The 12,344-nt window shown below is 45.3% G+C and overlaps 1 protein-coding gene across 2 annotated transcripts in view; it reads right to left on the bottom strand.

Annotated features, from left to right (window-relative positions):
* The window catches only part of srgap1a (SLIT-ROBO Rho GTPase activating protein 1a), a 74,720-nt gene extending 62,481 nt beyond the window's left edge, over window positions 1-12,239 (bottom strand). For both annotated transcript variants that reach the window (XM_076088788.1, XM_076088787.1), the window contains exon 1: window positions 11,630-12,239. In XM_076088788.1, coding sequence (XP_075944903.1) covers window positions 11,630-11,693 — 64 coding nt within the window. In that variant the 5' untranslated portion in view covers window positions 11,694-12,239. The remainder of the gene's footprint in view (window positions 1-11,629) is intronic.
* Between the last annotated feature and the right edge of the window lie 105 nt (window positions 12,240-12,344).

Below are 12,344 nucleotides of genomic sequence, written 5' to 3'. Positions count from 1 at the left end.
CGCAACTACATCTGTAAGGCCAAAGCCGCACTGCGAGGGCATAATAATGAGGCTGCCTCCATCGAGACGGCTCACCGCAGTGCAGCCGAGTTTGGTGGTTTAAACTGAGGCACGGAGAAATATTTGCTCCACATTCCTCTTCTCAGACCTTAAGATCAACCTTAGAGAGCCTCACCTGACGAAGGAGGGGGAAGCCGAAACAGGCAGGATAATTACACGCGTATGTCACATTGAGGATCGCACCCTCAAACACTCAAGCAGCAGAGCAAAGAGAAACTCTCAAGTTGTACAAACACGGAGGTTTAGCATTGTCACCCTGAAACTTGAATGTGTGCTTGCAACTTCCCCGTGCACTGGGAGCGACGGAATGTTATGTTTAAGCTAAGATGGTAAACATTATGTGACCTTTATAAGCATAATGTGTGTAGTTTGATCATTCAAAAGGTCTGTTCTCTGCTGAAAAGGACGTAGCTCAAATGACATCCTGGTCTTTCCCCTCACTCCGGTTTCAGGCCGAGTGTCCCGCTCTGCAGCCTGAAGCCTCATCAGTCCTCTTGTCAGAGTCTCAGTCACAGCCAGCAGGGATTGATTTCTCACAAAGCAGCCACAGCATGGAGAATGAGGAAGTCCACACAAGTGACAGCCCCACAACCCCCTTCCTCACAGGGCACCAGAGGCCAAGACTGGCTAACATGACCAGCTCCAACACACAACACATGGAAAGAATGATGGGGGGCTTCACAAAGACCTAATTTCCAGATAATTATAGTGGAAGCCAATATGGAGGAAGTGACAGAGAGTTAGGTGCTGTTATCTCCTCCGACCTGCCCTCTGGGAGGCTTTAACTGCCGATCCGCTCCCACTTTTCTAAGTACCAGTGGCTGACTCTGTGAGCAGGCTCTCAGGCACGGAGAGGACACGTCATCCACTGGAAAAATGTCTGTCAGAAATATCTCATTAAAGGCTTTTGTCATCGTCCCTGCATGAACACAAACTTGACAAGCCTGGACAGGTGAAATCCAACGCCGGTTTTGCCTGCAGGGGGGCAACGGCACACAGATCCACCCGACGCATTCGGATTACCTCGCGATCTGAGCCCAGCGCGGCCAGAAAAATGTGAACTGACCTGAGGGCAGCTGCTCAGAGCGCAAGAGTGAGGGACAAAGAGGGAGGGAGAAGAAAAGAACAGACAGATCAGCTTTCACTGCCCTTTGTTTCTCCGCACTATGGTGAGCAAGACTGGGGCTTTCTCTTTTCTGTCCCCCACAGAGCCGGGAGATAGAGGCCATACTTTCCTAAGCGCGTGTGTGTGTGTGTGTGTGTGTGTGTGTGTGTGAGAGAGAGACCACAGTCCAGTCGTGCATGTGTCTCACACCCAGCCAGGTTGCCATGCATCACACTCCTGTGACACGCCATTAACCGGGACAAATCACAGGACCCCAGGGGAGACGGTAGCTTCCTCCACACTGCCTGATTAAAAAGTAAGATGTATGAGGCATGCCCACAGTGTCTGTGTCCATGCTGGGCAGCTGACTGAGCAAGTGTAGCGCACGCACGCACACACACACACTTTTGAATTGTTCTAAACAATCGATTCCCCCTACTATAACGGTGCTCCAGCTATTTCTGCCATCCTGCTCCAAGTGCAGATCACAATCTATAATTAAGGAGGAGAATTTTTTAAAAAGTGTCCTCTGTACCATTTTCTTCATGACCATTTGTGTCAGATAGGATTTGCTCTACTTAGGGTTATGAGAAGAGGGGCAGACCAGGACAGTGTCGCGCTCGTTCTATTTCCAGACCAGTCGGATCCTAAAAACTAACTTTGCTTTGCAGCTAATGCCACTCCTATTAAGCTTCGACAAAATAGGCTGTCGGGAGTCTGCAGGGACTTCTTGCAGAGAGCAACACGCTCCACTTCATCTTTACCTAAAAACATCCTGCAGAGAAAGATGTGACACGACAAAGATTTGCAGCTACTTGCAGAGCCACCATGCTCTGCCTCTGACAGGCCAGTTCCTTCACAGGATGTCCTCATATAGATATCATCTCAACAATTAGTAGGCGGATGTTGTGACAGACACTTTAAATGTATCTGTTATGCTAATTTTCATGTGGATTAACCAGGGGCTAAATTTTGTTTTTTGTGTCATTGGTATCAAAACTAGAACTGGGGGCGGACTTGTAATAATTATTGAATTTATGTTGTCAGCTTCCTGACTCGTGTAAAGAGAAAAAGAGAGTATTTGTGAATGAGATGATCAAAAAACAAACCTTAATTTGACAAATTCTTCCTCCCGGGCAGTCAAGCGTCTGTTCATTGCAATCATCCACACGTCAGAGTTGTGCCACGGTAAACACAAGGAATTTGCACAATTTGGTGAAAAAAAAGAAGTTATAATAACCAGGAACAGGTTTGCCAGTTACCGGTTACTTTGCAGGTAAGGTGCACATAAGAGTATAAATTTCTAACTGAAAGTTATTTAAAAAACTCATTAATTATTCGTTTGAATGGCCGACAGGCATCTGTGATCCCTGCTTTCAGCAGCACATCAATCTCATTGAACCGAGTTGGCAGAGCTGTGGTCTGAGGATTCAGGTCAAGGAGCAAAGGTCAGTGGTTTAGTGACCAGAGGGTCAAGTTGTCCTGGACAGAAGGCCGCCAGCAGGGGCTCAGTGAGGGGACAGAAGCAGTCGCACGTCAGTAGCCTTTTACTTATCCACCTCTAATATGATCCTAATAATCCTCCTCATCTGACTGTAAACCACGTGCAAGAAGAAGATACAGAGATATCCGTTTCATCTATTGCATAATAACCGCATGACATGAGGTCTCATGACAATAAACATTATCGTGCTATTTATAGAAATGGCTGACCAACGTTGCGTAGCAGCTTTGAGAGTTTTCAGGGAATGTAAAAGCTGAGCGAGTGAGAAAGGACATAACGCAGCCAGAGAACGGAGACTTTCTCCATGTGTGATGATCACTGGCAGTGGGACACAGCGAGTAGGGGAGGAGCATGGCTGACATCTTTATCCGTACATGGCTCTTTTTTTTTTTTTTTTTTTACTATTTCCAAGCACCCCACATATCCATGGATGAAACTGCAGCTATAGCTCCTGTTTCCATCTCGGGGGGGGAGGAGGGGGGAGGAAAGCTCTGCCTGGGGCGGCTCAGATCTGCTCACTCTGCTTGGGCCTCCTCCTCCTCCTCCTCCTCCTCCTCCTCCTCCTCCTGCTGCTGTAACCCACAATGAGCCTCCATTGTGAGGCTGATAAGCTGAGAGCGGAGACCACGGAAAACTCTGTCCAACTCCTCTGTGTGCTACTAAAAACAGACCCGGGTGCATTGAGGGAACCAGAGACACGAGGGAGAGGTTACCACATGAGACAGTGTAGACATTTTGGGATGTCCGCAGCAGCGAGACTGCATTATATTTTCAAATGAAAGGGAGGGTTGGCGTCTTGGCTTTAAGCTACAATCAATCAGGCTGGCAGACACAAAGGGGATGCAGCCTGTAGTTGACATTTCATTGACCGCTTCTTGTTTTATAATATTTCTCCCCCCCTGAAACTTGTCCTCGGGGCAGCAGCACAACATGGCAGCAGTGCCTCATGGGGTGGTCTCTGGCTATTGATTAGGAGGGCAGCCGTGCCTCAAAGCCTTCTTCTCTCGGGTCACGAGGTCAACGTAGAAAGAAAAGGAAACCGGGGGGAGGGGACCGGGAGGAGTCGCACGATCAGTAAATTAAACTTCTGTTCATCAGAGTTACGGGTGGATGGGTAAGAGAGTTTACGACAGAAGGCGGGGGGAGGAATTGTTTTGGGGAAACTGTGAGAAACTCTACACTGAATCGCAGTTAACACCTCTTGTTTATAAGAACCAAAACATCTTTGAGGGTTTTTTTTGTACGCGTGTGCCTACTGAGGTCAGAAGTTAATGACATTACAGCGGCGTTTAAAAATGTTATGCAATTTGCAAATTGTGGTAGTGTATACAACTGAAAAGGAGCTTGTTGGATGCCTGGATGTAAGGTCTGCCTCAGAAGACAAACTTTAGGGAGAAAAAGCCCCAGAGGATGAAACATCTCGGTGAAGAAGTTGGATTGTTGACATCAAGAATTGGATTATTTATGCAGAAAATATGGGATTGGAAATTGAAATTTTAGGAGCAGTCTTCAAAATTTGTTTCATGAACAATACTGCATATATGTCTGTACAATATGTACATACATTTACTATAAACCAACTCAAGCATACAGTGGGAAGGACATATGAAAACACATTTTTGGCACAACACAGAAAGTGGCTAATGCAATTTGGCTCGTCTTTGTCAGGTGCAGGAAATATGAATAGCCATTTGATGAACGCAGACGAGGCTCGACTTGTCAGCACAATAAAAGCTGCTTAGTTGTCATTCCTGCCAAACAGTTGATTGTTTTGAATCGCATTGTGTGAGGAAAGCTGGGAAACCGGCCAGCTGAAGACCTACAGGCACAAGTGAAAACCCGGGATCAGACAATGTGAAAACAGCACTTAGGTTGTGACTGACCGTACATCTTTTAGCTGTTACATGGGGGATTTCTATCACTTTGGTTTTGGATGGTTTATGTCTCCCTGCTCTAATGAAGTCAAAATATTTGAGACTTCTAGCTAGTAAACACGAGTGTAAGCAATGCTGGATTTAAAATACAAATGTTTTATATTGAAGGAAATACATTGAAAACTTCTTTTAGAACTCAAAAATACGACCAATGAGTTATGGTGCGTAACACTGAGTCTAAACTCAACCGGGCTCACTGACAGGAAAAAGGAATATAATATATGTGGACTTTAGCTGTTTCCCAAAAATATTGGCTGCATTTTTCCACCACTTACTACAATTACAAATTGAATGAGAGTAATATAACTTGATTAAAGTCTTAACATGCCTGTTGCAATAATGAGAGAGGTGCCATATACTAGGCTCATAATCAAATTAGTGGAGTGGATGTATAAGCAGTGATATCCACTTATCAGCAGTTGATTTGATGACTCACTAGTGTGCATTCGGTAGAAATTAAGTTCGACAACTTATTCCCACCTATCCATAAATATAAAGTAAGTGTAACCAGGAGCAGTCCCATATAGACCTGAGGAAACATCTTGAGCCCATTGAGGCTTTAACAGTGGAAGTGGATGGAGAACTTAGGACCACATAAAGCTCAGCTTCAGTTCCCAGAAGGTGAATTAGACTGGGACACCTGAGTCAAGTAAAAGCCACAGCCTGTGAACAGATTGTCGTGGTCAGTCGGAGCTTTGACGCAGGAGGGAAAAAGTGAGCCGACGTGGCAGATGTCCCATTGTTTAAGAGAAAGCAAGAAAACAGAAACGGCGAAAGACTTCGCTTAAAGCATGTTTGCGTTCGTCTTAAAAAGCTTTTGCCACCGCGAGACACATAAACGGCTTAGATCCTGCAGATGAACGGGCTGAACACACTCCGGAGCAGATTAGAACAAGTCGACCAGATCAGAGCTTATAACCTCCGTCTTCACTTACTCCTGCGCTGACCTCATACCGTCCCATCCCCCAATCTCCTTCCCCTTAATCCAGCCCCACTGGGTGGCAGACAGCAGCATGGCCTGATGGCCGAACTGCGTCTGTCTGCCTTCCTGTCTGTCCTGTGGGCCCCAGCAGAGGTTCAAAGGATTTAGAGTTGTCCAGAAAGTTGCCAAAATCTCTCCAAATCCCCCCCCTCCCCCTTCCATTTCACTTTTCCAGCCCAGTTTTTAAGTCGTCGGTTTTGCTTTCTCTAATCACAGTCCAGTTCCATTAACACCCTGCACCTCCTACTAGAACCGTACAGCTGCACACTGGCTTTCATCCAGCTCATTACCCGGCACTCTGAATGACTCATTCACAGGTAGAACAGCCTCAGTCCGCATGTTAGAGTGGGTTTGATTTAATCAATGCAATTGAAGAAATTAAGTACCAGTGTGGGTTACAACCGGAGATGATTTACCCTTTGCCAAGTCCCACCCCTCAAACGCAGACTGGCCAATCAAATAACTAGATTTTCGGGCTGGTTTTGTAGATTTCAAGCTAGTCACGGTGTAATGTTGTAGAATAGTGACACTCGTTACCCGGACAAGTTGAAAGGAGTTCAACAGCACTTCTATGCTACGCTAGCAACTGAAGGTTTACTGAATGTATACACATGCTGCTTTTACTTGATTGGTAACAGTGAATAAAGACCTATCCAGCTCTATGGGAACAGTGTTAATCGTCTTCTGTCTCGATCCCCAGGTGATGTGGTGGTTCACCTTTACACTGGGATGGAGCGTCTATCTTCATCTTTTTAGTTTTCACTGCTGAATCACTTTTACGTCCTGAATGCATCCTTCAAGGTAACGTAGCTCTGACAGCGAAGGGTCAATTTGATCTGCTACAGTGACACTTCAATTGCAGCCTTTTTGTTTGGTTTAGGGATGCAAGGGGGTTGGTTTGGATTTTTGTTTTGAGGGAGAGGTGAGGGGTTGGGGGGGGGGGGGGGGGGGCCTGCAGTAACATCCTGGTGGCCTTTATGGCTACAACGAAAAGCACAGCAGGGAAGGTGAAGCCTTGCTTGTGCTCAGCAGAGTATATTAAAACTGCAAAAAAGGGGTGAGCGGCCACAGATGGTTCCGTCAATAACCATTCACCCGCCCATGCAGTTTCAGAAGGAGGGGCAGTGAAGACAGATGGTAAGTGTGTGGATGGATGCCTGATGTGGAGATCCAGGGGGCTTTAGGATTCCATTAGTCTTGCAACCTGTAACCTCAACACCTCTGAGAAGCTGTTAAAACGCAGCATCATAGAGTGCCAAAAATACATATCACGGCTGTTTAGATTAGCTGAAGGCCAGAAAGAGAAGACCTTGAGAAAAGTGGATGGCCCACAACAGTAGTGGTTCCCAAGTCACCATTCACCTTAAGGCATCTCATTTACCCCGAAAGATTTCTGAATGACTTTGCATGCAGAGAGGCACTTCATCGGGTGGCTCCAGCTTGGTCTTAATGGGACAGAATTTGACCGTCACCAAAGGTCAGGTTATAGTGACAGCTGCTTTCAGCTCGGCTCGCACACATAAACGCCTAATTGACAATATTTAATAATCAAGAGAGCAGAGGGGACCTAAGGACACCGGAGTCTGATGGCTTTTCTCAAAGTGTATTTATTCATAAAGATGGAAAAGACTGTTACAAAGCATTGGTTAGTACAATCAATCAATCTATCTATCTATTAGTCAATGGATAGAACCAACTGATAACAAGTTTAAAGTTACTTATTGAGTAAAACAAGCTGCTTTCAGCTTCTCTAATATCCTGCTTTTCTCTGTTTTATATATTTAAAAGTTGAATACCATCACAAGACATTTGAGGACACAGCTTTGGACTCGAGGAAGTTGCGATGTGCAGGTTTATTTTTAAGTCGATGATGACGTAATGAATCAGTTCATTCAAACCGGGAGGCAACCTCTGGTTCTGCCAAGTGAAGCCGATGCGGAAGTGTCTTAAAACGTGTATTCCCTCTACTGACCAGCAGGGGGCGACTCCTCCGGTTGCAAAAAGAGGTCAGATTGTATAGAAGTCTATGAGAAAATAACCCTACTTCTCACTTGATTTATTCCCTCAGTAAACATTGTAAACATGAGTTTTATGGTCTCAATCACGAGTTTCAAGTCTTCTTCAATACACACGATGTTCATTTAGTAAATTATGGTCCGGTTTCAAAAAAATAACGTGGCGACGACCGCAATCCAAGATGGAAAAATGCAAAATCGCCGAACTCCAGGCTTCAAAACAGCCGTCCACAAACCAATGGGTGACGGCACGATGACTACGCCCACTTCTTATTTACAGTCTATGATTCAAACAATAATTGGTCTAATAGTCAATACTATAAGCAAAACAAAACATGAAACTTCTGATGTGAAATGGCTATTGGCTGTTGTTTCTGTAAAAAGCACTTTGCAAGTGTATTTATTCCACCGAGGAGACTATTTGTTTACGTATTTTAAAGTGTTCCTAGTTTATAATCCAGTAGTTTTTTTTCCGGAAGAACCTTCTAGAGAGACGGTGGCTTCGGCACACCACAATCTCCACATCATCACATGCTGAAGTCTGGTGACAAGCTGGATTTATTTCAGTAAAAAAAAACATGAAAGACCTTTTCAGAGCAAAATTACAGTTTGCCTCTGCATGATCCCAATCCAGATCCAGATGTCCCATATGTGCGACATCTGGATTGTGTAATGGACAGTGATCAACACATACATGCTCATCCTCTGCCACGCAATCAAACAACGTTGACTTCCACTGTTACTGAGGTCAATTTAATGACTTTTAACCACAGGACAAATCCTATAGAGAGCAGACAACCCAGGCAAATAGATAAAATGTCCACCTTTAGACTAGTGCAAAGAAAACATTCAAAATAGACGTTTAGTTGTTTATTTTTACTACTTTGTCTATTTGTGTCTGTAGATTTCTCCTACATTCACCAAAAGTTCGCATTACATAATGCTATTTAAACATAACATTTTGTTAAACTTGCACAACAAAACATGCAATGTAAGTGGGGAGGTTTCATGGTGATATCTACAAGTTATCCTCCCCCCCCCCCCCCCCCCCCCACCTATTCACTTGATGGGTCTCCCCTTAAATTTGAGAGATAAGGAGACCATAACACCTCGGAGCAGTTTCCTGCTTTTAATCCTCCTGCATACAAACCTGGGCAGACCACTGTGCTCGAGTATGCGGCGGGGCAGGGCTCTGATTTCAAACAGCGGTGAAGGCAGGTCACAGGGGACCTCCTTTATGATGATCTGGGAGAGGACCCCTGACGGAGGTTCAAGGGGTCCTGCCACCAGAGCCACGACACCCCCCGCGCACCCCGGGCCACAAAAAGCAAGCCACAGCCTGACATCAAACCAACACTCTGCCCAAGAGAGAACACAGCAGGGTTGCTATGCTCTGATCCACCCGTCCACAGAGAATACCAATGTACCCACAACCTTCCCTTAGTCGGCTTTAAATTACTTAAATTGACTGCAACCGATGTGCGCTATAAAGCACAAACAAATTCCACTGTCTTAACCCAATCTTCTTAATGTTTTTGTTTTTCCCAAAACAGACTGAGTCTTGATGTAGATGCCGATTTTGGCAATTAGCAAAAATTGAATCCCCTTGCTACAGAGCTTTTGCAATAGAAGAAGAATTTCCTTGAATTGCCAGAATGACATCGATTTTCATTTAATCTGTGGGAGGTTTAAAAAAAAAAAAAAAGGTTGTTGGGGGTACTTAAGAAGTGGATGTCAGCTGAATGACAAGTTGGGTTTGAGAACAGTAGTGTCAGCCATCGTAGAACACTACATTAAAAACCTCACATCTACTGCTTTGAATAACAATGCATAAACAATAACAAAAAGCTGATTCTCAAAAAACTGGAAATGTTTTGTGTAAATCTGCATTATGCAGGATGATGGCAAATGTTATGAAAGATGAGCCCCAACTGGCCGCCAGATATTTGACTAAATATTGTGAGAATGTATACACATTTTTCAAACTGTGAGACAGCGAGGATGCAGGCCAAAAAGATCAAAAAACATCAGCTCCGGCTGTTTTCTGGGCTGCTTGTTGTTCTACTTCTTGAGTAATCAATGTCTGTTCACCACAATCTGCCTCTGGCTATCACAGCTACTATGCAGATGTGATCCCACTCATTATCACTGCAGACTCTTTCTCAACTCATAAAACAGAATACTTGATGTTGACTGAATGCACTTTCTTCCGCCGCTAACTCTGGCAGCTATTGTTCCAGAACAAACGGGGTCTGCATCTGCAGGAGTTATCCGACCTGCTAAAGGCGGGCCATTGTTATGCTCGACATGAAGCATACATTTTGTAGAGATTCTCCAGTAGGTCTGAATATGCTTTGGTGTGAATATATCCAACATGATGTCTCTGTGGTTAATTGCGGTGAGCTGAGTGTGATAGGCTGTCAATGTTAAATGCAACACAAAAGATGAACCTCGGGCACACTCACAAATGTCTTAGTCGGAAAAAATTAAATGCGGTTGATAAGAAATAAAGCAACTCTCAAACTGAATAACCGCAAGCTATTTGCGATGCAAAAAGAACAAGTACGGTAAATTATGTAAATAGCTAGACACAACCTGAGGATTAAAAATATATATATCCTCACAGGAATATTTACAATGCATGACAAGCCTCAGTACATAACCCTCAGAATTCAATTCTGCATCTTCAACAAAACAACACGGCGTAACATTGATTCACCGAGGCTCCGGCGGCCCTTTTCTAGCAACAGCTTTTCTCAGTAGCATCAGGTCGCTGTTATCGCCCCGCTGGGTTCTGCATGACAAATGGGAGGCTTCGTCATCTCTTGGTCAGCATCCCCTGTGACTGAGCATCCTCCTCCATCACAGGCCCAAACCCCGTAGTCATCGTCAAAGGGTGCTGAACATTCCTTGCAAATGAGAGCTTGTGCTCAACTACATGCGATCTTGTAATTCCTCAAGCAGCACTGGTGCCCTTTCTTCTCTAGCCCCCCCCCCCCCCCCCCCCGACCCCAGCTAACCTACCCTCTTTCTCTGGATTTAAGGTTGCATACAGAGGACATGAATAGGTGGTATTTCACCATGCTGAAGAACAGAGCTGGTTGGCTGGGGGCCAAATCCCCACGGTTACCCAGAAGCCTCTTTCCTGTGCTGGTCTGTCTGGGAATAAACTAAATCTGCTCTGCGTGCATGGGGGGGGGCACTTGAAGGAGACGAGATAAGTTAGGGTGGCATCATTACGCAGTCTTGCACTCCTCTAAATCACACATAGCAGTGTTATGCTTCAGGGTGAAGTCTGTATAAACAGAAAAGGGCATAGACAGGTAAATACAAATGACCCCACGCACAATCTAACTGCTCTTCTGAAGTGCCCCTGAGCAACACACTGAATCTTAATACAGGTGTGCTGTCTGAACATGTGCTCTGCCCGTCCTCGGTCTCATTACCACGCTGTAATGCTGTGGGAACCGCGCAGTAACTCTGATAGTAACAGGTTGTTAAACACGTCAACACAATAAAATGCGCCAGACCAAGAAGTGGCAGTAAAACGGTCTGAGCGGGAAAAGAAGATTGTAACCCGATTGGACATCCGACTAGAAGCTAGTAGATTTCTTGATAGGCTTCATGTGTGAAACATGGTGATCTCCTCTATGAGTTTTCACGTGCAAAGCTGCAAAACAAAAGACTACAGGCCACTCCTGAACTCAGTCACCAGTCCTTTTACTTTGCTAATTTAAATTCACACCCTTGCAATGCTCACATAAATAACATTACCACTATATTGTTTTTGGCCCGCGAAGTAATTCTACAGAAATCCAATTTATATGAAGATATGTCCGTGTTAAACACATGATTGTTCGCCGTGCAGTAGACACCAATACTAAGTCACATACTGCTAACTTTATTTCTATTGAACACACCACATCACTGGCTACGACTCATGCAGGTAATCTAACATTAGCCTTTTCCCAATTAATCTTCCTGCGGCTCCGACGAGCATTTCCCAGAGAAGCACTCACTCTGCCTTACCTTTGACTTGACTCTCGTAATCCGCGATGATTTCTTTATCCTTTTTGAACCTCGACGTGGACATTTTTCTGTCTTTTTCCGTCCGAAGCTTGTTGTAAACTTCTTGAGAGGAAAAAAAAAACTGTCAACCAGCGAGGAGTCTTACAGCAGCGGTCGCATCCCACACAGGACGAGAAGAAAAAATGAACGCGAGGGAAAGAAGAGGCGCGACACAAAATGACACTTTGTTGCAGTTTAACTCTGCAACAAGCTCCACTTGGAGACAGCGGGTTTGTTGTTCCTCTTCCCTCTGGATAAACGGTGGATTTAAAGCGGGGCCAATGCGCAATGCTGCTCCAACCAATGAATCCTCTCAAGTAACAGAGCAGTCGGTGCGGGCGGCGCAACAGCGCTGCCGCTATACCACAGAAGAAGAAGAAAAAAGACAAGCACGCAAGTTTCAGGGTCTCCGTGACGGGTTTCCACGGCTCTCTGTAAAGTAGTGGCCGCGATCCACCCGGAGGTCTTTAAAGTCGCTCTCAGTCGTGCGGGTGTGTGCTTGTTGGTAGCGGCTTCCAGTTTGGGACCCACATACACACTCACTTCCCCCCCTTGTTCGCTCTCCCTCGACGGTTTCTCTCCCCCCCCCCTAACTCCCAGCAGGCTCAGAGGCAGACAGGGCCGGCCGACTGCAGCACACAGCAGCTGGAGTCAAGCAGGGAGAGGAGAGGAAGGA

This window comes from Anarhichas minor, unplaced genomic scaffold, assembly GCF_050575085.1.
Source record: "Anarhichas minor isolate MPS153535 unplaced genomic scaffold, ASM5057508v1 ptg000011l, whole genome shotgun sequence".
In the NCBI taxonomy this organism is placed as follows: Eukaryota; Metazoa; Chordata; class Actinopteri; order Perciformes; family Anarhichadidae; genus Anarhichas; species Anarhichas minor.
Note: the sequence above shows the minus strand (reverse complement) of the source record. Positions and strands in the feature narration are given on the sequence as shown.